Source organism: Vipera berus (assembly GCF_964194415.1).
Source record: "Vipera berus genome assembly, chromosome: 1".
Taxonomy (NCBI): domain Eukaryota; kingdom Metazoa; phylum Chordata; class Lepidosauria; order Squamata; family Viperidae; genus Vipera; species Vipera berus.
Genome location: NC_138202.1, coordinates 154,194,370 through 154,219,051, shown reverse-complemented (window position 1 = coordinate 154,219,051; position 24,682 = coordinate 154,194,370). Strand labels below are relative to the sequence as shown.

Genomic DNA, 24,682 nt, shown 5'->3' with positions numbered 1-24,682 from the left:
TTATTCATTTCTTGTCACAATGAGGAGACAATATATTGTAGGAAGAAAAGAAGGCTGGATCTGTAAAAAAAAAAAAACCCAACTAATTCAAGATTCCCCTTGCCCTTTTAGTTGAACAAAAATTAGTGCTATATCAGATTAATTTAGGCAGCATTGTCTTTGGGAGTGCTATGTGATTAACTGTACTTATTATTCTGACAGCTATATTTCATAATCCACCCATTTTTATACAATACTGCAAAAATACATTTCTATTCATGAGGGGGGTGTATTTGTGTGTGTGAACTCTAAAGAGGTGTATTTTGTACAATATGTAGAATAGTGGGAAAGAGATAGTAGCCAGGGAATAAACTGTATGTATGTGTGTATTTAGTCTATTAAAACCATTATGCTCTTAATCCTATACTACATCAGCCGCATGCCGAAGCAGTTTGTCTTCCTTCATACATCACCTTGTATATAAGAAACCACCCTAAACCCAGAAAACCTCATTTCATATGTAGTTTTCTTTTCCCCCACAGCTCTCGGATCAAAGTTATTTTCTTCAGGCTGAACTAAATTATACGCAGGTCCTAGAAGTGAAGGACATTGAATTAATGCACCATGTCACCCAGCCATGGCTATAGAATATTTCTCTGCAAACCTGAAATGCAACAGCTTTGTACAATTGCATTAAAAATTAATGTACGAATGACCAATTATATCGAAATGTGTAAATAACCCAAATGTTTTGCAAAGCCCTTTCCCATTTTGTAGCAACCTTTAAAAAAAAAGAATTTCCCCCCTGGAAGTATTAGATTATAAACTGTACATCCTCTCCTTTCGTTTACTAGTCATGACATACTTTAATCCAAATGAAGTAGGTACATAACCTGATGGCCTAGGTAGGACCATTAGAAGTGGGAAAGTGGAAGGAAAACACATAGGTTTTATTACAGACGTGTGTGGCATATTGGCCGCTAAATCTGTGCAGTGATACCTAAGTGTTACTCAGTGATTGACTACCATTTATTTTAAACTTTCCAGATTGTTCTTTGCCTTCATGTACTTCAAGAGAACACACCAGTACAGAGAGGCCTCTAGAATTAACCCTACTGAACTTATAAAATGTACATTTTGTGTGTGTGTGTGTGTGTGTGTGTGTGTGTGTGTGTGTGTGTGTTCCTGCATGTTGAATCTTCAGGATTAAAAGCAGGCAATTGGTATTCATCTGGTTGTCGCAGTGTTTTATTTTATTTTTTGGAAAAAAAGAGGGGAGCATTCTTGAAGCAGCACAGTGCAGAAAAAAATGAAAACGTTGCTGATTAACCTAGTGTTAATGGCTCCTAGGACTTAAGAAAAAAACATTGCCTTATTCAGCAGTCTGCTACCAGCAGATCTGCTTGTCCGCAAAAGCCCGAGAAGTTTCTGTTTTTCTCTCTCTCCTCATTAAATAGAAGGCTTTGGTGGAATGATAATAAAAGAGAGTAACTTGGCCTCCTAAGAAATAGATGACTTTAGTAATGAGATCACCACATAGAAACTTCCTGCATTCATGAAGAGCATTCACATGTGCACCATCCCTAGCAAGTACTAAAATTGACACTACTTGAAGCTGAACAGATTGTTGGTCTTTATCAACAAAGGCTGCTCTTCTTATAGACAAAAAGCGGAAGGAAAGACAGAGACCACCACTTGAATCTTTATATGGGTAGGCCAAAAACTTTTGGAAAGCTATATAGGTTTTTCTACAAGTCTGTAAACCATAAAATGCAAAGGTTTCTTTTTTTAAAAAAAGTAAATGAAAACCCCCGGAATGATTGGCATTCTATAACCGTTTTGTGGTTCTGTTTCACGATTTGTTAAATAAAACTAGAAAGTAGATTTGAGATTTTTTTTTCCCCCTGATGCACCAATATGACTTCTACTTTTTTTTTTTTTTGCTTGAGTATTGTTCTTTGGCTTCTAGGCAAGAGAAAATGCTCAAGCCTTTTATTTTGTAGAACATAATTCTACAAAAGCAACTAAATATGCAGTGACATAGTTACATATCAGTGGGAAAGCTCTGGAATTCAGTGAAGACTTATATCTGAGTGGACATATACAAAATTGCACTATAAGTGTCTCTGGCACATTACCAAATTTCATCCCTATTTACATAATTGACTAGTAAACACTGACCTTTACCATGGCAGAAGTCAAATGTCATTAATAAGAATTAGTAGTAAAACTCAAGATTAATGAAATAGTTTCTGGAAATGATTGAATTTCAATCTAATTTCCATTTTGGCTGAAAACATAGGCATGTAACAACTATATGGAATACCATAAAACATTTTTCCCATTGTTTCTTATATACTGTGGGCTTTATTTAACGAATATTGAAATAATATTTTGTCCGTAATGCATATGTTATATATTTTAATTACCTTTGGCCTCTTCCAAATCATGGAGAGTTTAAAAAAAACAAAAACAAAACACAACCTTATTTATTTCCACTTGCTGTTAACTTTTTTCATATACATAGTATTAAAAGCAATAATAAGAACTAATATAAATTAAATAGAACAGAGAAAACACAAATGAAAGAAAGAAAAAAACAAAAAGCTAAAAATGCAGTAAAAGGAAGAAAATTGAAAAAGTAGAAAAAAAGAGAAAGATATGAAGAAGTAGCTTCCAATATTCTTCACAGCAGTTTTAACTATAGTTATTTTTTTAACCTCTCCCAAATTTACATAATGATTCTTTTTCTATAATCTATCCTGTCTAATCATCAAAACCATAAATCATATTTATGCAAAAGTCCTTAAGTCACTAATAAATGTAGATATTGTCCTTTCTTTAAACCAGTTTGTCACCTCAGTGAGTTCTATCTGTATTTACCAACCATTCCTCCATGGTGGATATTGCCAAATTATTCCATCTTTGTGCTTATGATAATCTTGCTACAGTAATCATATATCTGTTTATCCATCAATCCGAAAAGGAAAAGTTCTAGCTTCAGTTGATATTAATCTTTAAAATACTTTGCCCCTTAATGTTTTTAATATGTTTGATCAAAATTAAGCTCTTCTGAGCCCTGTTGACTTCAGTGTGATATTACTAAGCATATTTTTTTAATATTTTCCCCAAAATCCACAGGAACAAAAATGAAATAAATATGGCTGGATCGTATCATTTGATACTTTTCCACAAGAAATTAAACCTGTTGGTAAATGGAGTAGGAAATAGTCCCAGTGTTATATGCAGCAAACACTGGTAACAAAACACTGTAAAATTCAGAGTGGAAAAAATCTGGATGGGAACTTGATGTTGAGAACTTGAGGTACCACTAAAGAGAATTCTAATTGAGTTGTCCTCTTGTAATCAACTTCAATCAAAAAAGTTGATTTTATTAAATGATTTTGTCCTTATAATAAATGAAAACAGTAGCATGATTGATGTATTTTCTAATTAGTTGCCTTGTTCCTTTGTTGATATGTTAAACATTCACTTTGATATCAATTTTTGCTAGTATGGGAGTTCAGCAGTTCTTGCTAAATAAGTTAAGACAAAAATGGCTTCATAAATGTTAGAAGCGAAAGCATCCAAATGATCAGAATATTGCTAGGGAGGAAATGGAGGTAATTTGCTGGGACGGTAATTGAGAGTCATGAGCTGTGATTTAAAAAGAATAATTGCATTGTGTAACCATATTAAAATTAGATATCTATAGGTTTAGAAATGTTCCTCTAATAAGTTTCCAGAGGCTTAGTATGTTGTTATGATATTTAAGTTACAATATTTAGTAATGGAGAATGTAAGGTTTTAATATCTCCTCATTATCCATGATTCTCTCTGCAGTCAAGTACTTGTAACAAAACGGAAAGACAAATATTTGGGCTTTTAAACATCTACTTTTGATCCTCCTTTCATTTCTTCTGTGAGCAGAACAGTTGCATCATCATCATCATCACCAACATTGTTGGTCTTGTTGTTAACCATTTAAACATAACATTGTTCTTCCCATATGCTGACATTTCACGTTCATCTTAAGCCGTTATTATGGACCACATATCTGGCCAAAGACCAACCTAAAAGCATAGCTGACTTCTTGTTTCTTTTAGGCCAGTGGCCACAAGGATTTTTGAAAGTAGAAAACGACCCTTAGGATATTATTTGTCCATGTACAAAAGAGCTACTGTAATACTCATGGCCATCCATGAAGCTCCACCTCATTAGAAGGCATTCCTCTCTCTTTCTTCTCTTAGGCCCATTCTTATTACCTGCGGGATGCTTTCTGTTTTTCCAGCTACCTTTTCCTGAATTTGTAGGAATAGTTCTAAATAAAATACTATTCTGTATCTAATCAAAATACTTTTTATCTTAAGAATTATTTGAGATACATTCATGTACATAAAAATAAGGCTACACCTTGATCCTTGGACATCTTCAGCTCAAGCAAGCGAAACACTTAAGAACGCTTGAATTATTTTAAAAAGTCTATTTTGAAAATCAGGAGTAGAAGGGTAGTATGGCAGGTGCCAAAAGAGGTGTGTATTGTCCCAGTAATGCTCAAACGCCATTTGTTATCTACTGTGCTATTCTAGCAGGCAGTATGTGTGTTAACTTTTAACTGTTTGAAATAATAAAATCTAATCCATTATTATTCTTAAATGAAGCTTTCAGAATAGGGGAACCTGTATTTCAAATTTCTGATATACATCTGTGTAGCTATAAAATATATGCAGAAATGGCTTGTGTAAGTCTGTCTTTTTAAAACTGCAGAACTGCAAATCAAAATGGTCCCTATTAAGGATCTGATTCTTAAAGATATTGAGCATCTTCAGCTCAATGAAGCCAAACACTTGAGAGCACTTGACATCTTTGAGCACTGGGATCTCATCCGAGTTGATGGATGTTTCGCCTCTGATGTGGTATCAGGTGTCTGTATTCAATCACTTCAAGCTAATTATTATAGTCCATGTTCTAAATGTTTGGCTCTTAGCACTTGAAAAACTGGGAAAATAGAATTGCCTAATAGAACAAAGGCTGTGCTGTTGCAATAATCAATGCACTATGCTGTTTTAGTACAGTAAATATAAATTTAAGGTTGAGGCTGAGGTTAATTTAAAGCTCTGGATCTAAGGTTGGTAGTTCTAGCTTCATGTGGCCCTTGGTATTTATTCTTTTGTATTTTTTATTATCACACTTCTTTTTTCCTTTTAATCTATGGTAGCAAGGGGGGATATATAAAAAAGTCCCCATTCATGTTTCATGCGGAGTTAATACAAATTAAAATGATTGTGAATTGACTAACTCCCAATTGTATAGGTAATCGAATTATTTTCTGTTTTTTACATTACATAAATCTAATGGTTTGCACTGCTGTCTTTACCTCTCTGTATCCATGGGCTTGATTGACTTCATGGAAAGAAGGTACGGTAATATGGTCAATTGTGGAGTGAAGGTCCCTACTGCATCAAGCGTCTTTGGGGCAATAGTATCCTTGCTGGGTGATTGCATCTATTTGTCTGCTTCTTTTCTATTTAAAAAATAAAATGAAAAAAAAAATCCAAGTAAATAAAGTATGAAGGTAACTTTTATGGAGGAAAAAAAAGTAACTTTACCTCTCAAAAAGAAAGAAGAAAACAGATATCTACAAAGATGTTGGTTTTGCATACGACGGATAAGTGAATAGATGTGAAATTTCTAATTATTGATTTTTGTTTAAGGGCATTACAGGAAATGAGCACTTGTACATATGGTGGGGAGCGAGGGACAAGGCCAGTGGCTTTGGCAAGGAATATGCACGGGCAAAGCTACCATCAGCCCGCTTCTAATGGATAATCATGCATGTCTCACTTACAGCTTTAGCTCTTTGCCCTTTAATTCAGTAGACCAGCCCTATTTAGCAAAGCTCTTATTTGCAGCCTAAAATGAACAGAACGTTATGTTGACTTCTTTGGCGGTACAGTGGCAAGGACATAAAATTAACACAGATGGGGAGACAATTGTTTCTTTTTGCCTCGATTCATATGAACTAATGTTCGTGAGAAGAAGAAAAAAGAAGTATGCCTTCAGCATGAAAGGGTTCAAGATTTTTCAACTCTTTTCTGGGCTTTTGTATGCTTCCTCCATTTTCTTCTTTCTACAAGAAAACAAGTCTTTTTGTTTTGTTTTCTTTTGCTACTGGAGTGGCCAATCTTAATATATTTGGCTTAATTGTTAATCTGAAAAGTAATTAATCCCTTTGATCGCATGAGTTGGAATAAAAGCACCGAGAAATAGCGTAGATGGTTAGAGAAGTAACTCAACAATTATACTAATTTCTACTAACCTTTCAAAACAAAAGAAAACAAAAACTTTCTTCTTCTTCTTCTTCTTCTTCTTCTTCTTCTTCTTCTTCTTCTTCTTCTTCTTCTTCTTCTTCTTCTTCTTCTTCTTCTTCTTCTTCTTCTCCTTCTCCTTCTCCTTCTCCTTCTTCTTCCCCTCCCCCTCTCCCTTCCTCCCTCCCCCTCTCTCTCAGTTTGGATTATTTTCGTGTTAGATACTGTCCATCTGCATTTACCTAACAGAAGCCCAGGTGTGCTATAATTTTAAAACTTATCTTCTTTAACCTTGACAAGTTTTAGAGGTAATTTAAAGCAGTGGACAGGAAACATTTATAAAGTTTCTGGCATATCTCTGCATATGGTATTCGTGCAAATTCCGTAAAATATTCTGAAATGACATTTTTTTTCCTTTTAAATTATAGATAATGAAATGGTGAAAAAAAAACCAAAAGGAAAGAAACCCTGATTTGAAGCAATTCTGATTATTTTAATTTGCACAACAACAAAAATATAAAAATGGACCCTCATTTGTACAAGAAAGCTTTTTGTAGAACCATTTACATATGCTAATGATATCATCTGTAAAGGAATTTAGAACTCTGTGTTCAAAACTGAACTCTTGCATGTCTTTATTCTTGGAGAGGGTATTTCCCAATTTTATGTCTTTAGTATCATTTTTTTGTTTTTATCTTTTATCACAAATAGAGGTATACTAATAAAACTACCCATGTCAGATGTCAAATATTAATTTACTTATACAAATTTAGTTGCACTGATCTCTGTTTCAGTACAAATTACTTGAGAGCAGAGCAGTTACAATTACCACTTATTTTAAAATAATTATGGAGCTTGCCAATTTTTTCAGACCATGACAGCTTTATCCCACAATATTCTTTCTTTTTAATCTTTGATCTGCCAGCCTTGGTGCAGCTGCATATGCTGGAATAAAACCACTTAAAATAGATAATGATTTTGTAATTAAACATTAACTTTCAAATACAACTAATTAGTACAACTAGTAGAGCAAAAGTTTACGCTTTAGTTTAGGAGAACAGGCCCTCTCCCTTAAATTCATATTATAAATTCTGAAATGCTGCTTTTTACAACCTTTGTTAAATGCACTGGTACTTAGCGTGCGTCAATAAATAAACTTTCAATTACTGTATTGTGCGGAGAGCAGATCCACAGCTCGGATAGCAATCTGAAACCAATGGGCTAACTAGTAATTATGCCAACTAAATAATTTTGATGCATGTGAACCTTTACACTAGAAAATTAATACCTGACTTGTTTTCCAGGATCAGGTTTAAGAAAATAGATAATTTATAATACATATTTTAGCATTATAATTTGTGTGTTTGTGTAAGTGTGTGTGAAACAGAGAAAGACAGACTGTTTTACACCAAGTTAGCCATTAACTTAATGTTTGCTTGCCACTTTTCCTCCACTTATTTATATCCAATAATCTTCGTTCATTTTGTATTTCCCAATGTGTAAAAGAATATCAGATACAATCAAGCTCTATTAACACAACTAAAATTGTTGCCACAGGCAGCTATGAAGTGAGGGTAATCCCAGAAAGTGCTTCTAATTCTTACCCTATTAAAATATTTTAAAAAAATCCTATTGAATTACCCTACTCTTTATGCAGGGAATACAGCCGTAAAAGACGGGGAGTTTAACATGTCGTTCACACAGCCTAAGACAGAAGAAGGCAGAGTATCGTCTGCCCTATATAACAGGAAACAGAGTGATCAGAGACTGCAGGCTGAAAATAGCGCCATTTATATGGTGGCACAAAGAGCACAACAGACTGGGTCTTGTCAGTCGTGCAAGAATACAAGATAGCTATAGAAAGCATGCATCTGTACACACAAACACCCAGCTTATGTATGCTCATAGTTTTTCTGTTAGAAGAGATTTCAGAGATCCCCAAGTTTTTTTGCCCTGGTGGGCACACTTGAAAATTTGAAAGTATACTGCTCAAAAAAATAAAGGGAACACAAGATAAGACATCCTACTATTAAATACAGTACATTGTGTTGTTGAAGTGTTCCCTTTATTTTTTTTTTGAGCAGTATATATTACAAGTGTCACTACAAATGGCTGCTATGGGCCTTGCCTATACACAGAACAGACCTTAGGGGGAATGTGGCTAGTGACAATACATTGGCATATCAGAATGTTGGCCATCCTCCCTTTCTTTACTTAATGTGGTCTTGTTTTGGATAGGCAGGCGCAAAGCACAACTTCAGCCACCTGTCAGATTTATAAGGGGCATCCTAAGAGGCATTCTTCAAAATAAAGTATTTTTACATAATGTTTTAATGTAAAAAAAAAACCAAGTAGGGAATAGGTGGCAGATAAGCACCAGGATAAGTGTCCACAAACACAGGGACACGCCTTACAGATGCTACATTAACCCACGCTTGTTATCTAGGGACTGATCTGTGAATTCAGATTTCACATGAAATACAGTATATAGGAATACCTGTGTTATACATTACTCCAAGGTGATGAATGTGGAACAGTTTGAAAATTTTAAAGCTAAATATCTGTAATATTTTTCAGTCTGTCTCCATAATTTTTCTCTGCATTCAGATCTTTACTGCATTGCAAGAAACCATTAAATGTTTCATGACGGCTGTATATTTCTTAGCTCCTGTATGGCTTTTTAAAAAAAAAATGAGCTGCGGAATAACAAAACGTTTGATAAAAAAGCATTTGACCTCTTTCACATTTCCTGAATATTTGCAGATCTTTACCACTGAATATAACCAAAGCTTTCTGTAGGTCCAACTGGTAGAGAATAACTAAACAAAGAGCTTGCGGATTGTTTCACTTATTACACAAAAAAATTAATTTGCAGTATACCAATGTGAAAAAGTAATAATGCTCCAAATTCAAGGAATTTATAAATCTGAATCAATTCCACAAAATGTGAGATTCTTTTAAATCCCTCTCAATTCGGAAAAAATTATAAAAACAATTCTACAGTTGTGAGGCTCCACCAATTCAAAGATGGAGAAGATAACAAAGAACTTTCCCAAAAGTTATTGTCCTGACAAAATCACTCCAACTGCATAGGATTAAAATAATCTAGAAAATATTAGAAGCCCCAGAATAATAGTGTTCTGAATCACTTTTGCTTTAGCTTAAGTCAATGTTCAAGACTCAACCACGGAAAAATGATGGATAAAAATGGGATTCAAGGAAAATTAAAAAGGCAGAAGATATAGGAGATGGCCAGGCTGAGCCCGAGGGGGAGGTGTCAAACGTGTCATAAGTCAGGAGCCCCTTCGTGCCTTCAAGAGATCTAAGTCCAGCCTACCTTGAATTCCTTAAAAAGTAAATGTAAAGTTTCCCCCGCACATACGTGCTAGTCGTTTCCGACTCTAGGGGCCGGTGCTCATCTCCGTTTCAAAGCCGAAGAGCCAGCGCTTGTCCAAGGAGGTCTCCGTGGTCATGTGGCCGGCATGACTAGACGCCAAAGGCGCACGGAACGCTGTTACCTTCCCACCGGAGTGGTCCCTATTTTTCTACTTGCATTTTTACGTGCTTTCGAACTGCTAGGTTGGCAGAAGCTGGGACGAGTAACAGGCGCTCACTCTGCTACGCGGCACTCGGGATTCGACCCGCCAAACTGCCGACCTTCCGATCGACAAGCTCAGCGTCCTAACCCACTGAGCCACCGCATCCCTTAGGCTTAGATTAATGTCAGGCACCCAGGAAATCAGGAGATTCAGGCAGTTCAAATGAGTATGAAGATTTATTGCAAGCTCTCTACGAGCATTTTGCCAAGTGACTGTTAAGGGAAATTCCTTCTATTCTAAGAATAGAAAGGAATTCAAGGTGGGCTGTACCTAGATCTCTTGCAGGTGCGAAGGGACTACTGACTTATGACGTGTATGACCCCTCCCTCGGGCTCAGCCTCGTCATCGCCTACAGTAACCATTGTTCATTAAAATATCATTGCTCATCTCAAGTTTGCTCCAAAGCTCCTAGGTGACTCTTCAGACCGATGACGCAAGAGTGGTACTTTGTGGTCTAGATGGGTATCATTGTGTTTCATGGAAAGCAGTCAGTCAGAATGTTATGCCAGCTTTCAAGTAGTTCCATGATTTGGACGCACTCTGCTGATTTAGGGCCCGGATGATGTACAACATGACAGAACCACGAATCCTACTTTCTACTAGGAAATTCTACAGGAAAATGTCAAGCTACAACCTACCCATCAGCTGAAGCGCAGATCATGTAGCAAGACAATGATCCCAGATGTAGAGGCCAATCTAAGGAGAATGCACGATGAACAAATTCAGGATGTTGGAATGGTCAGGGGAGAGTCAGATCCAAATCCCTGAGGGAAAACCTGAAACAAGCAGTTCCTGCTGGAAAACCTTCAAGTATTACTGAGTTAGTCATGGAGCAGTGAAGCAAAACTTACACAAGTTGTGAGAGACTAGTAACAGTTACAGGATTATTTGCAGAGAAGTTTTTTTAAAAAAGGCATAGCCTGTTGGCTGAATCAAAGTGGGGAATTACTGTACTTTTTCAAACTGGCACATCATATGCAGGATGACTTTGTTTCTGAAATAAATGGAAAAGGTACCAAAGTTTGGTCACTTAGATTCCTTTTATAAAATAGTAGGTAGGACCTATGTGAAAACTCAAATATGGGGAAAATAATTTTTCAGAGAAATTTTACATTCCGGTGGTTTATAGAGCAAGGTTGCAGCTGAATAGATTTCTTTCCAAATTTTGTATATGATGCTTATTTTTTATCAATGAAGAGAAGCTTTATTCTAGAAGCTTGAATTTTCTGCCTTTTGTGTTTTATAATTTCTGAAAACTTAAAACTCCAAAGATGTAAGCATGAAAGAAGGATTTTTGTTAAAAAGAACTATGAGGTTAAGGCATTCATGTCTCTTTTCTATTTTTTCCCCTATTTAATAAATACCCTGCTTGGGATTTTTTTTTCTTGCTCTTTCCAACTTAATGTGAAATATTGTGAAGAAACTGCCAACAATTTCTTAATGAAATTAGAGGCTTCTATAAATTATGTTTAATTAAAAGTTTTGAAAATATAGCTTTCACGAACCCGATAAACATATTGCATTGAGTCCCATCTTTTTTAACTAAGCTGAGGATTCAGGATTCATAATCTCATACAGTGTAAAACTTTCAGTACTGGATCTAAGTTATGTTATTAAATTCTTGGACTAAGTGAGAAAGGATACCTGTGTGAATCTTGTCAACAGCCTCCAGTTTAAATAATCCAAATTCATATCCGCACTATTGCAATACAATATATTTACAAATTAATCCCGTTGCTCTATTAATTATTTGTGTAATTACTGCAATTCTTCCCACCTTGTTTTCAGTATTTCTTAATCATTAAGCCGGAAGCCTGACAGCAGTGCCAGCCCTGGCATGATTCTTTTTGACTAAAACCTTGTAAATTAACACAATTAGCACAGCATCGTGCTGCTAATTAACTTCCTGTGTCTGGTACAGTGGATGTGCAAACAAGGAATAGGGATTCAGCAGGGAATAAACATGCCACTCTGTTGCCAAACTGTATGTTGTGTTCGGTCTAGCTCAGCAGGGCTAAGACAGTCACGCCAAGATGCTGGATTCAGGCAAAGAAGAGCTAAATGAAGAAGCGCAAAATAGGAAGAGTACAGGCAGTTAAGTAAAAGATAGTAGTAATTTATCAGAGAAACTCTGTCATCCATGTTTGATGTATCCTGAGCCTTTTTATCTGAGCATCTGCTCCAAATAATAGCAGATAGGGGGGAAGGAAGGGAAGGAAAAAAGGAAAGGAAAGGAAGGAATGTTGTTTTAGTGTTGCCTACTAGGCAGAACACAAGGGACGCGGTGGTTCAGTGGGTTAGTACACTGAGCTTGTTGATCAGATGGTCGGCAGTTTCTCGGGTCGAATCCCGAGTGCCGCATAACAGATTGAGCGCCTGTTACTTATCCCAGCTTCTGCCAACCTAGCAGTTTGAAAGCACGTAAAAATGCAAGTAGAAAAATAGAGACCACTACGGTGGGAAGGTAACAGCGTTCCGTGTGCCTTTGGCATCTAGTCATGCCGGCCACATGACCACGGAGACGTCCTCGGACAAGCGCTGGCTCTTCGGCTTTGAAACGGAGATGAGCACCGGCCCCTAGAGTTGGAAACGACTAGCACGCATGTGCGGGGGGAACCTTTACCTTTACCTTTACTAGGCAGAACAAGTCTAAGGTGATATGATAAGATGAGATGATAAGGTAAGATAAACTTTACTGCCACTTTTTCTGTGAAATGGCACACATTAAATGAAATTCTGATGCCTGCTCTCAAAAGAATATGGAGAGAGAGAGAGAGAGAGAGAGAGAGAGAGAGAGAGAGAGAGAGAGAGAGAGAGAGAGAGAGAGAGAGAGAGAGAGAGGGGATATAAAGTATTCTAAAGGATTTTTTTTTCTGATGAACTCCACCTGACATGTCTGGTACAGGACTAAACTAAATCTAAATTAAGATAATTTCCTCTCTGTTTTGGCAAGCTCATTTTGCCAGAGCAGTGTTGATTCTCTTCTGGTAGCCAGCATTTGTTCCATTGCCCCCCCCGCCCCCTTTCAAACTGCTAGTAACTGACTTACATCTACTTCTCTTTTCTCCCCCCCCCCCCATTCCCTGTTGGTTTGGGGGGAATTGGAAGGGAATGGGAGGAGAAAGAAGATAGACAAGTGTTGCTGGGCTTTGCTCTTTCTACGCCCCCCCCCCCCCGCCTGCTTCCTTCCAGAGCCTCAACGACAGAACTCTTGACGCAGAGAGAAGCCCGTTGTAATTCATACCAAGTTGTAGGGTTTGTGTGATGAAAGCAATGGAGCGCTGCCTGGGAGATTGCTTTGCTGCACTCCAGGAAGCAGATTTGAAACTATCGTGGACCGCTGTAGATGAGAGTTGGATTATGGAGTGACCTGCTATGTCTGTGTCATATGGTTCTGCACAGGGTGCATTACACTGTGCTAACTAGGTGTTCAGTACCAAATAAGAAAGGTATCCTAGATGCGATTTGTCAGCTGTAGCTCACGGAAGGTGGTTGTTGTTTTTTCCCCTCCTCTATCAAAATTTAAAAATGCAATGAGGGAAGGTGGTACGTTTTAGATGTCGAAGAGCAGATGATCTAATAGCAGGTCCACGCTTGGGATACGAAGAAAGTCCATGCGTGACCCTTTAAAACAAATCCGGCTGGATAAAATCATTTCTTTGACTCTCTCTCCCCCCTTCCAAGTTGGCAAAATGCATTAGAAGGATAGCTATATCCTTTCTCCCCCACCCCACCCCCCCAAAGAAAAATGAGTCACCGGCAGTACTTTTATTCTTTTACAGATCATTTGCATGTCATCTGTTGATTTCAACTTTGCAATTCTGCATATAAATGGAGAACTCAAGTTTAATACGTGTGTCTTTTTTTAAGAAAAAAATCTAATGGCTAATTTTGCTTTTCCTCCCTCCCCAACCCTTAGGCTTGAAGATGCAGTGGACGCCAGAACATGCCCAGTGGCCAGAGCAGCACTTTGACATCACTTCAACCACCCGCTCTCCTGCCCACAAGGTAGAAGCTTATCGTGGACATCTTCAGCGCACCTACCAGTATGCCTGGGCTAACGATGACATCTCTGCTCTGACGGCCTCAAATCTGCTAAAGAAATATGCAGAAAAGTATTCCGGCCTTTTGGAAGGGCCAGCCGAACGTCCCATCCTGGGTAACTATGTGGAGCCTCCATCAGGGCTGGTGAATGGTCGCAAAAGCGAAAGTGAGCCCTGGCAGCCTTCTTTGAACTCTGAGAGTGTCTATCCTATGAACTGTGTCCCAGATGTTATTGCCGCCAGCAAAGCTGGAGTAAGTACTGCCCTCCCTCCGGCAGATGTCTCTGCCAGTATAGGGAGCTCACCTGGGGTGGCAAGTAACCTGACAGAACCTAGTTACTCAAGTAGTACATGTGGAAGTCATTCAGTCCCTAGTCTGCATTCAGGGCTCCCATCTCAGGAATACGCTGCAGGATATAATGGATCGTACCTGCATACAAGTTACAGTGGCCAGCCAGCACCTGCACTTCCTTCACCTCATCCCTCTCCTTTGCATAGCTCTGGGCTTTTACAGCCACCCCCTCCGCCACCGCCACCACCAGCCCTAGTGCCAGGCTACAATGGGACATCTAACCTTTCCGGTTATAGCTACCCGCCAGCAAGTTATCCCCCTCAGAGTGCTGTTGGGCCTGGCTATAGCCCTGGTGGAGCACCACCTCCTTCAGCCTATCTGCCTTCAGGTATCCCTGCCCCGACTCCTCTCCCGCCCACCACAGTACCTGGGTACACCTACCAGAGTCATGGGTTAACGCCCATTGCGCCGTCGGCCCTGACCAACAGCTCAGCAACTTCTCTCAAGAGAAAAGCTTTCTATATGGCAGGGCAAGGAGAAATGGACTCCAGCTATGGAAATTACAACTACGGCCAACAGAGATCTACACAAAGCCCCATGTACAGGATGCCTGACAACAGCATTTCCAATGCCAGCAGAGGGAATGGCTTTGACCGAAGCTCTGAATCCTCCTCCTTGGGCTTTAAGCCAACCAAACAAATCATGGCTTCTGAGCAGCAAAGGAAATTTAACCAGTCCGGTCGGGCTCTGACGCCCCCTTCCTATAGTTCTGCTAAGAATTCCCTTGGCTCCAGAGCAAGTGAGCCCTTTGGGAAGTACAGCTCTCCCGTCATGAACGAACACAGCGAAGAACATAGGCAGCTTCTTCCTCATCCAATGCAAGGCCCAGGACTTCGTGCAGCTACCTCATCCAACCACTCTATGGACGAGCAACTGAAGAACACTGATGCGCACCTCATGGACCTTGTGACCAATGAGATTATCAACCAAGGGCCACCGGTGGACTGGAATGACATTGCTGGACTAGATTTGGTGAAGGCTGTCATTAAAGAGGAGGTTTTATGGCCAGTCTTGAGGTCAGATGCATTTAATGGGCTGACTGCTCTACCTCGGAGCATCCTCTTATTTGGACCTCGGGGCACAGGCAAAACATTACTGGGGAGATGTATAGCTACCCAACTGGGTGCCACATTTTTCAAACTCACAGGTTCTGTTCTTGCCACAAAATGGTTAGGAGAAGGAGAAAAAATTGTTCACTCTTCCTTCCTGGTGGCAAGGTGTCGACAGCCCTCGGTGATTTTTGTTAGTGACATTGATATGCTCCTTTCATCCCAAGTGAGTGAAGAGCACAGTCCAGTCTGTCGGATGAGAACCGAGTTCCTTATGCAGCTGGACACCGTGCTCACTTCTGCTGAGGACCAAATAGTAGTCATCTGTGCCACCAGTAAACCGGAAGAAATAGATGAATCTCTTCGAAGGTACTTCATGAAACGACTTTTAATCCCACTTCCTGACAGCACAGCCAGGCACCAGATAATAGTACAGCTGCTTTCACAGCACAATTACTGCCTCAGCGATAAGGAGGTTGCACTGCTAGTCCAGCGTACGGAAGGCTTTTCTGGACTCGACGTGGCTCATTTGTGTCAGGAAGCCATAGTGGGCCCTCTCCATGCCATGCCAGCCACAGACCTTTCAGCCCTTATGCCCAGTCAGTTGAGGCCTGTCACGTACCAAGACTTCGACAAGGCTTTTTGCAAAATACAGCCTAGCATCTCTCCAAAGGAGCTCGATACATATGTTGAATGGAACAAAATGTTTGGTTGCAGTCAGTGACAAGTCGTCTCTCGCTTTTTTTAAAAAAAGAAAGAAAAGTGAAACAAAAAAAAACCCACGCACACACACACACACACACACACAAAATGTAATGAATGTTGGTGCGCGCACACACACACGTACACACACAAACCTGTTATATAGGGCACGGAACCCCTTTTTCAGTCGTGTTGAAATTGTGGGAGGGTAGTGGGGGCGGGGTGGGGAGATAATCATGTTGCATCTAAACAGCCAGGTTTAGGCTTGAAGGAATAGTGCATCTGAGGAGAGCTATTGATCTGCGAAGCCACAGATGAGAGGTGGAGTCTGTTGATGCCCCGTTCAGACTAGACATCACACTCTCACCATGGAGGGGTTGATTTTTTTTTTTTTAGAAGGACATGAACCCTGTGTGTTGATTCATTCGGCTGTTTTTTTGGGTTTAGTTGCTGTCAAGTGCCTAACGTGGTACTTTTATTTTTCCCCCCCCTTTTTTTGCCTCACAATTACATTGGTGGCATGTGCTAATATAAAGAGCTTTAACTTCAAAATGTTATGGGACTAAAGACATGAACAGTTGTGTTGTGACAGAGAACCAGGTGTGACTTTGGTTTACTTCTGCTTTTTTTTTTTTTTTTTGTCTTCTTCCCCTCTTTTGGCTAGTCTAAAAGCAACAGTATTCCTCAATCCTGTTCTGTTCTGCAGTATTAAACTAAGAACAGGTAAAACAGGGTAATGGTAATCTGGACTTTAATTTCTGCGGTTTTGTTTATTGTTCTGTCTGCAAAAAAAGAAAAAAAAAGAAAAAAAACTCAGGAAAGTGATTGTGATTTGTACAGTACCTCAAAGGAATGTGTTGAAAGCACTATGTACTGCTGAGATTTAATAGGCTAGGCTTCAAGGTTACTTTATCTTAAATATGTATGTTTACCTCAGTGGTTGGGAAAAAAAATGACAAGGAGAAATATTTTGAATGTATTAAGGAGCAAGCTGAAGCGTGCTTAAAAAAAAGATAATCTTTAAAACTTTGAAAATACAGCAGAAGTATCCCAGTGTTTAAGAAACGTTTCTTTCTTTCTTTTTAACCAATACTGGGGATCAAATTGGAGCAAGGCAATTTTCATGGCAGTCATGTGTGAAAGTCCTTAGTCCTAGACAAATTTTGTGACAAGTCAGTAGAGAGCACACAGACAATAAAAAAAGTCCCTCTGTTGAATTGTCGAGTCATCTGGGATAGTCAGAGACAAGATCTGATTAGGACTCTGAGAGGCAAATTACCTTAGACCACAAGATACAACTTTTTTTAATCTCAGCTAAGGTAGCATCTTGATTCTCCCAATGCATCATTAGCACAGAATACTTGTAGGCCACAGAGAGCTTAGGCCAGTGGTGGGATCCAGCCAGTTCGCACCAGTTTGGCAGAACCGGTAGCTAATTTTTTTGTTGCCCAGGCCCAGAATGGACTTCCGGAAGCGGCATCCACACAGAGAACCACTTGTTCACGTATTTGAATCCCACCACTGGCTTAGGGGCTGCAGAGCTGTTAACAGCAATGCAGCAAAGAGCGACCAAACAAGACAAACAAAAAAAGCAAGGAAAAATATTGAACCCTCAAATGGCACCTCTCTTCCTCTCTTTGCTTTGCATTTTCACCATCAAATGAAAAGTTATCCCTTTGTTTTTATGTGTGCTGTGGCCTCTTCTGTTTCCTTGATGGCTTTGTTTGTTTTATTTTTAATGTGATCATTCCACAGTCATTAGAAATTTGCCCGGCTGGAAAATGCCCGTCATTTTATTTCTACCTCAGATTTTGTTTTATTTGTCTTAGGGAGGCACGTAAAGAATAGGACGAGCCCAGATTACCGCTAGCAGGCAGAGCTGTGGAAGGCCCTATTGACGCATAATCCTAAACAGGGTTCTTTGAAAAGAACCAGCTTTGTGTTTGGTGAGGTTTTCTCCCAAGTAAGTGTCTGAAGAATTGCAGTCAAAAATAGGGGATCGGGAAGGAAATCCTTCTCTGCCTCTTCTCCCTGTGGCCACCTATGGCAAATGGTGAGTGTTTTTGCCTCAGGAAAGAGAAGCTAGATAGGATATTGGCATTTTATTCTGTTTGTGCCCCTGCTCCACATTGTCTCCCTTTTTTTATTCTTTAATGCTTTTATGAGCAATTCCTTTCATGACAGCTGACTGATGCTGTAATGTCGCTGAACAGTAGAGCAATTCAAACCTTCCTCAGCCACACGAGCAGAGAACAGCCTCTTCTCTCCCCATCCCTCCCTTTCTCTTTCCCCTCTCTGTTTTTTTTAATCTTTTTCATCTTTTGTTTACTTTAAAGAAATGGCAGCAGAACAATTACAAATTTATTGGCATTTAACGTTACTCTTAAATAAGGTACCTTCAAATCCGTGAAATGAATGCACTGAAGAGCTCTAATGAGAAAAAGACCAATTAGTCACCTACGTAGTTTGTCTTTAAAGCTACTGCCCAATTATTACACTTGGTGTTTCCTCTGCTAAAATGTTAATTTTCATTGCTAAAAATTGAGCAAATAAACCAAAATGCACATCCTAAAAGTCCTTCTGTTCATTCTAAACTTATGGGTTGCTTCTAAAAGGCAGAGGAGTACATTAAAAAGTAAAACAGGGCCTTTCACTAAGGATATAGTAAAATAAGTCTTAATAAATGCTTTGCGTTTTCAGTTAGCAAAGGTCTTTCTTTCTCCGTTTTTCATTCCCATCTATTTCTTCCATTATATCTTTTCCATTTGGGAAGAGGCACAATCTCCTTCCCCAGATTCATATTGATCTTGCAGATGGCTTTCTGATGCATATTGCTGACCAATCTTCTGACTTTTAGATATCACATTATGCTATTGTACTGCCGTCTATTTGAAAGGTTCAAACATGTTTTGAAAAACTAAATTTACAATTGTATCACCTCTGTCTATACATCCTTTAAAACCAACGTTATCTAATTTTAAGGTGGCACCAAATACATTCAGTTCACGTATATAGCTACAGTATAATCCCAGGAACACTTCAGTTAGCTTTGGAATCGGCAGGTGCTCAGTTTACCTCACATTTTACTCTGCATATTTGGGGAAAACAAATTACAGTATTCTTCCAGTGAGCTTCATAAATAAAAGACTTAACTGTGAGGTTAAGAAACTTGAAAGAGTTTGTCCTCTCCCAAATCCTTTGAATCTTATATTGCGGATTCATGGCTGAAAATATCAGGACATTTTCTCCCAAATGGTAATTAGCTGCAACTAGTGAGGGGTAATATTTTACCTGATACAAAAATAATACTTTTGTTTACTGTACTGCACTTGTACAAAATTGAGGCAAGCTATAATCCACTCTCCGCTCTCTGCCAATGGAGATTCCTTGGTAAATAGAATCACTCAGACTTTGCCTGGTTCACTCAGAACCATTTAGTTCAACCCTGAGTTACGAATATTATCCTTTTTTGGCCATTGCTTTTTTTTTGCACTTTTTAGACAAATTAGGCCATTTGTTCCTTCTGCTGCTACATTTAGGCCTGCATAGAATTGCGACCATATACATTTCATTGCAATCAAAACTCCTTCTAAGAATTTCCTTTCCGGGCTATTTGGGTGTTCCACAAATGAGAAGACTAGCTTTTGATAGGGAGTTTGATATGGCCAAATCGTACTAGCATTCTGAAGAGGTAAAATGGTTCAGCTGTGTTTTTCATTTGATTGGGACTCAGGATTCTGCCTGAGTAGAGCATAAAACAATGAGGTTTTTATGGCCAGATTCCACACGAGGCAGATCTTCTACACCAGGGGTCTTCAAACTTGGCCCTTTTATGAGTTGTGGACTTCAACTCCCAGCATTGGCTGAGGAATTCTGGGAGTTGAAGTCCACAACTCATAAAAGGGCCAAGTTTGAAGACCCCTCTTCTATACTTTGAATAAAAGGAAGAGCATTAATCGTTAATATCTTTTCCACCATTACATCTTTATGATGGCCAAACTTCCATTGACTTAATTCTCCCTTCACTTCAGGACATATAGCTTGGCTTCATCGTTTGTTGGAAAATTCTAGGAATAATTGGAGATAAACATATATCAGATGCTTCCCTTTCTACTTGAGACAATTTTTCATTAGGTGAGACTTCATTGTGTGTGTGTCTCTCTCTCTCCTCCCCCCCCCTCAGTTTTTTTCTCTGGTGACGAGAATAATTATAATAACAAAAAGCAGGGGACTGGTTTCTGCCAACCAAATTATCACTGCCAACTGAAATCCTGGCACAATGACTTTTTAATATATATTTATAAATAAATCTTCACTTCTAGCATCCTTCCCTCCAAAAAATTTAGGCCATTAAGGATAGTAGTGAAAAGTTTGCTGACTGAGCTGATCAATGGAATGTGAAGGCAGTTTGGGGCTATTTACTTTTTTTTTAACAAAATATTTCTGTATTAGTCAATTTGTATTCTATTCAAATGTAGATAGATGGGCAAAATGGTTTTCCTTGTGCATTTCAAACCCATCAAGGAGAAAATAAAACCTCCCAGTAAAACACATAGGCAAAGCACCATCTGGGAAAGCTAGCTCATCTGTCCAGGGGCTATGCTCTGCAAAATAGTACAAGGTCATTTTATATGGGTTAGCATAATACTTTGCTAGGCAATTTTCAAAAGGAGATAATCTAGTGTAAAAACCCCAATTAATTCCAACAGATGTTGGTGGATGGTAATGTGTTTACATGTCAAAAGCTGCAAATAAAGGTTTCTGCTGCCTGAAAACGTGTGCAACTTTGAGTAGAGGAACAGTTATAAGTTCCATAATATGTTTCACTCTAATCTACAAATATAGATAATCTTTTAGAAAGTGAAATCTCAGAAATACAGTACACATACACAGGCACCCTAGAATTGAGTAAATTTTGCAGAAACTAATCTGTTTGTTTTGGTGCAGCTGTCCCCGTATACCTAACCTCCTCTCATGGTTTAGACTTTCTTCCTTAGACAGGCCATGTGCACAAGTTACATTGATGTGATTGCCTAAGAGTCTCCTGTCTGTGGAGATTCTCAGTCATCCGGGTGGGTCATGGTTGTCCCAAACGTGCTTTTTCCAAAAGGCATCTGGACTGTCTTTCTTTTTCCTGGAAGAGGTTTTGCTTCTTATCCAAGAAGCTTCATCAGTTCTGGCAGGATAATTGGGGGGGGGGGGATGGAAGGATTGTTTCCTTCCTCTCCTCTCACCATCCTGCCAGAATTGATGAAGCTTCTTGGATGAGAAGCAAAATGTCTTCCAGGAAAAACAAAGTCCAGTTCTTGTGCATAATCTCCCATTCATTTCACCAGAAATTCCAAGGATATAACTGGGGATAGCCAACCATAAAGATCAACATGTGGCCTCCCACAGCCTTAACACCCTTCCATCTTGTTATGCATGCGTGTGTTTATATAATCTTTATATGGACATACACACATAATACGAGGCCGCTTTTGTTCTCTCATTCAAGGAAAGGATGAAAAGCTTTCTTTTCCTTAATCATTTGCAGATTTATACTCAAAGCACATTGGTAAACATGGAGCTAGTAATATTTCTAGACCCAGAGAAGCTGCTGCCCTGGGGAACTAGTCAGTCCATGAGCTGACCCTTCCCCTTTGCAAAGATCTTTTGGTTGACATTCGATTTTGAACCTGCCAGATATGTGGTTTTTTTTGTGAACCAGGGATACTGCATCTTTAATGAACAAGCTTCTATACTTTCCCCTATTTTTAAAGGCAACACAAGAAGTGTAGCGCTAGGCACCGCCGTTGTCAAAGACAATTAGACTGAAAGCAGAAAAATTTCACCTCCCTGTCTAAGTGATACATAAAATGTCGGCAGTGTGGGTCAGTCAGCCTTGCAACCGAATTTTGTAAGAGTATGTGGCTCAGTCCTATAGAATGTTAAATATTTATAAAACGGTTCTCTTCTCCACGAAGGTTGGGACTGCAGTCATTCCTTCTTGTTGTTTCATGATACACAAAGAGGAGGAGATACTTCCCAACCAAAACTTTGCTTGTATACATTTTTTCCTCACCCCAAATGGTTCTTGTGGTTTACATGCAGTCCCAAGTAGTTTTGTTTGTCTCCATAGATTCCCACCACCACATTGGGTGTGTGTTCAGACATTGTTCTTTGAAACCATTTCTACCTCATTACTACATATTGTACATGTAGTATTTATTTGTTGTCTTTTTTTGAATGTCATGCATTTTGTAAGAAAGACGTGTCCTTGAACTTGAACAGTCTACCTCAGAAAGACTGTCACTACACTGAATAGTATTAACCCACCAGGACAATAAGATGCATTAGCAAAGTATGGCAGGGCAGATAATACATGGGGACTTGGCATATTGATGGACTTTTAATTGTACTCTTGTAACACAAGATTGCTTAAGGGAACTTAAAGGAAATCATGCACTGTGCAAATCTTGATCAGTGTCCCACTTTGGGGCTTGCTCTAGGAACATCCCACTTTAATAGGATGAACCCTGATTGGGGAGAAAGAAAACACAATAAGATGCAAGATTTTTGTTTTATTTTTATTTTTTGCATTGGCAATCTGGCTACAATCTATTACTGTTAACTGACATGCGGTCCAACTTGGCTCTTAAACTCCAAACAAATGATAGTACTTAAGGATTATTTTTTATCTTCAGTGGTGTAAAAAGAAATGTGTCACACACTGTTAAGACTGTAAGTTTCTCACTTCCTGCGTACTAAAATGAAACAATGCATTTTGTAAGAGTCTGTGCAAGGTTTAAACATAAACCAAAAATAAAAATAAAAAAGAGGCACTTCCCAAAGGACTTTTAAATATGGGCTTCAGTCCTGCACACAATTGCGCACGTCTGAAGTTCATTACCGTTTGCCGACATGCGCAGACATGTGCAGAGGACTGAATCCGTAGAGTGAAGGTGCTCATGTGTTCTGTAATCAAATAGTTTTATTGTTGATTCTGCTTTATAAACATTTGTTTTTTGGAAGTAATTGTACACAGATGGCACATTTGAAGTACTTTGTATGAAGTATTTTATATTTTATTATTTATTTTTGCATCATTTCCCCCTCCCCTTTGTCTCCACTAGCTTTGCATTACAGTACTGTAGGAGAAGAATACATTTCTCTCTGTTTCTGTTTCTCTCTCATTTTCATTTTGTTTTTTCTTTTGTAAGAAAATACTGAATGGGTGAAATGCCCCAAATCAATGCATGGACTTTTCTAGTTTGCTTGTCAGCAAATTGTGGATCTTTTTACAAAAGCAAATGAACTGTGACAATCCACAACATTCACAGATGTTAATGCAGAAATGCATTTGAATTTTTTTTTTGGTATGCCTGACAATCTGTTCTTTAAGTTCCATTAATAAAGTAGCATCAGAACTTTTATTTTGCAGTTCCTTGAAGAAGCACCATTGCCTATTGGAATGATTAAGAAGTAGGGGGAATTATTTCGGTTGGTTTTCTGTGGGATGCCATATTTCTCATCAAATAATAATACGCCTTGTCTGGGACAGTCCCCCTCCCCTTTCAGTTAAAGCCCAACTAAATTAAAATTTTGGTGCACTTTGCTTTCCTGGCCATATTGATTTTATTTGCTTAAATTGAAACAATGTGTTGGGTTTGACCAGATTTTGACCTCTCACAAGGAAAGAAAGACTTCTATAGTATATATTTCTTTGAATTCTTCTGGTACTGTTTTTGCTTCTCTATTCATCAGATTTGAAATCATTTTTGTTGTGCATTATTTTGCATCTTCTGAAACTAAATGTGATATTACTGCACTCATTAAGGAAAAAGTGAAATGATCCATTTCTCTTGGAAAAAAATGACAAGCTTTAGATGATGAAAGCTTAAATTATCCATCACTTGCAAACTGAATTCATATAATTTGTGAACATTATTAATGTAAATGAGACATTTCTGCTTGGAATTTTTTTTTATTATTTTGATGGGATCATTATATGGTTGATCATATGTGTGTAGGAAGCTGCTGTACAATTAACCTGGAGATCTGAAAATGCTTTTTTGTCCTCATTGTTACAGTTTCAATTGTAATCCATGCATCTCATTTTCTTGGGTGTTAGCACTGTAATATTAAAAAAAAACCAGTGCTCAGTATTGTAACTAACTGTCCCTACTGAATATTCCTTTTCATAAATACTTGCTACCACAGGGAAATTAAGTTTTCATATAGAATAACTAGTTTCAGTAGTAATCATTGAAGAATTAAAATAAAAGTTGTGGTTCAAGGCAGATATTTTTATGAAAAGTTTTCTCTATTGTAAAATTTGTTGTATATGGCTATGCTACTATCATGGAATACGAAAAAAGAACAAGCATACCTCAAATAAAAGAATTCTGAGTTTAAAAAAAATATGCAGAGTTAAGGGTTTTTTTATTTACCTTCCCTATCTTTTATTTTCCAAGCTACCTTTTGAATTAGCCTATGTTTTAAATCCACCTCAGTGCAACTATTCAAAAGATTTTTTCCCCCAGTATTGTTAAGTATTTTGCAAGCCAAATATTGTGAATGGCACAGAAAAGATAATAAACCTGATGCCTCTTCCTTAGGGTTAAACTTATGATCTTTCTCTCTGCAAAGACACACAAAGGAATCTGCA

At 38.5% G+C, this 24,682-nt stretch overlaps 1 protein-coding gene across 2 annotated transcripts in view; it reads left to right on the top strand.

The window, feature by feature from the left end:
* Positions 1-24,357, top strand: part of FIGN (fidgetin, microtubule severing factor) — a 142,487-nt gene extending 118,130 nt beyond the window's left edge. For both annotated transcript variants that reach the window (XM_081313485.1, XM_081313484.1), the window contains exon 3: positions 13,806-24,357. In XM_081313485.1, the coding sequence (XP_081169611.1) occupies positions 13,806-16,054 (2,249 nt within the window). In that variant the 3' untranslated portion in view covers positions 16,055-24,357. The remainder of the gene's footprint in view (positions 1-13,805) is intronic.
* The last annotated feature ends 325 nt before the right edge of the window (positions 24,358-24,682 follow it).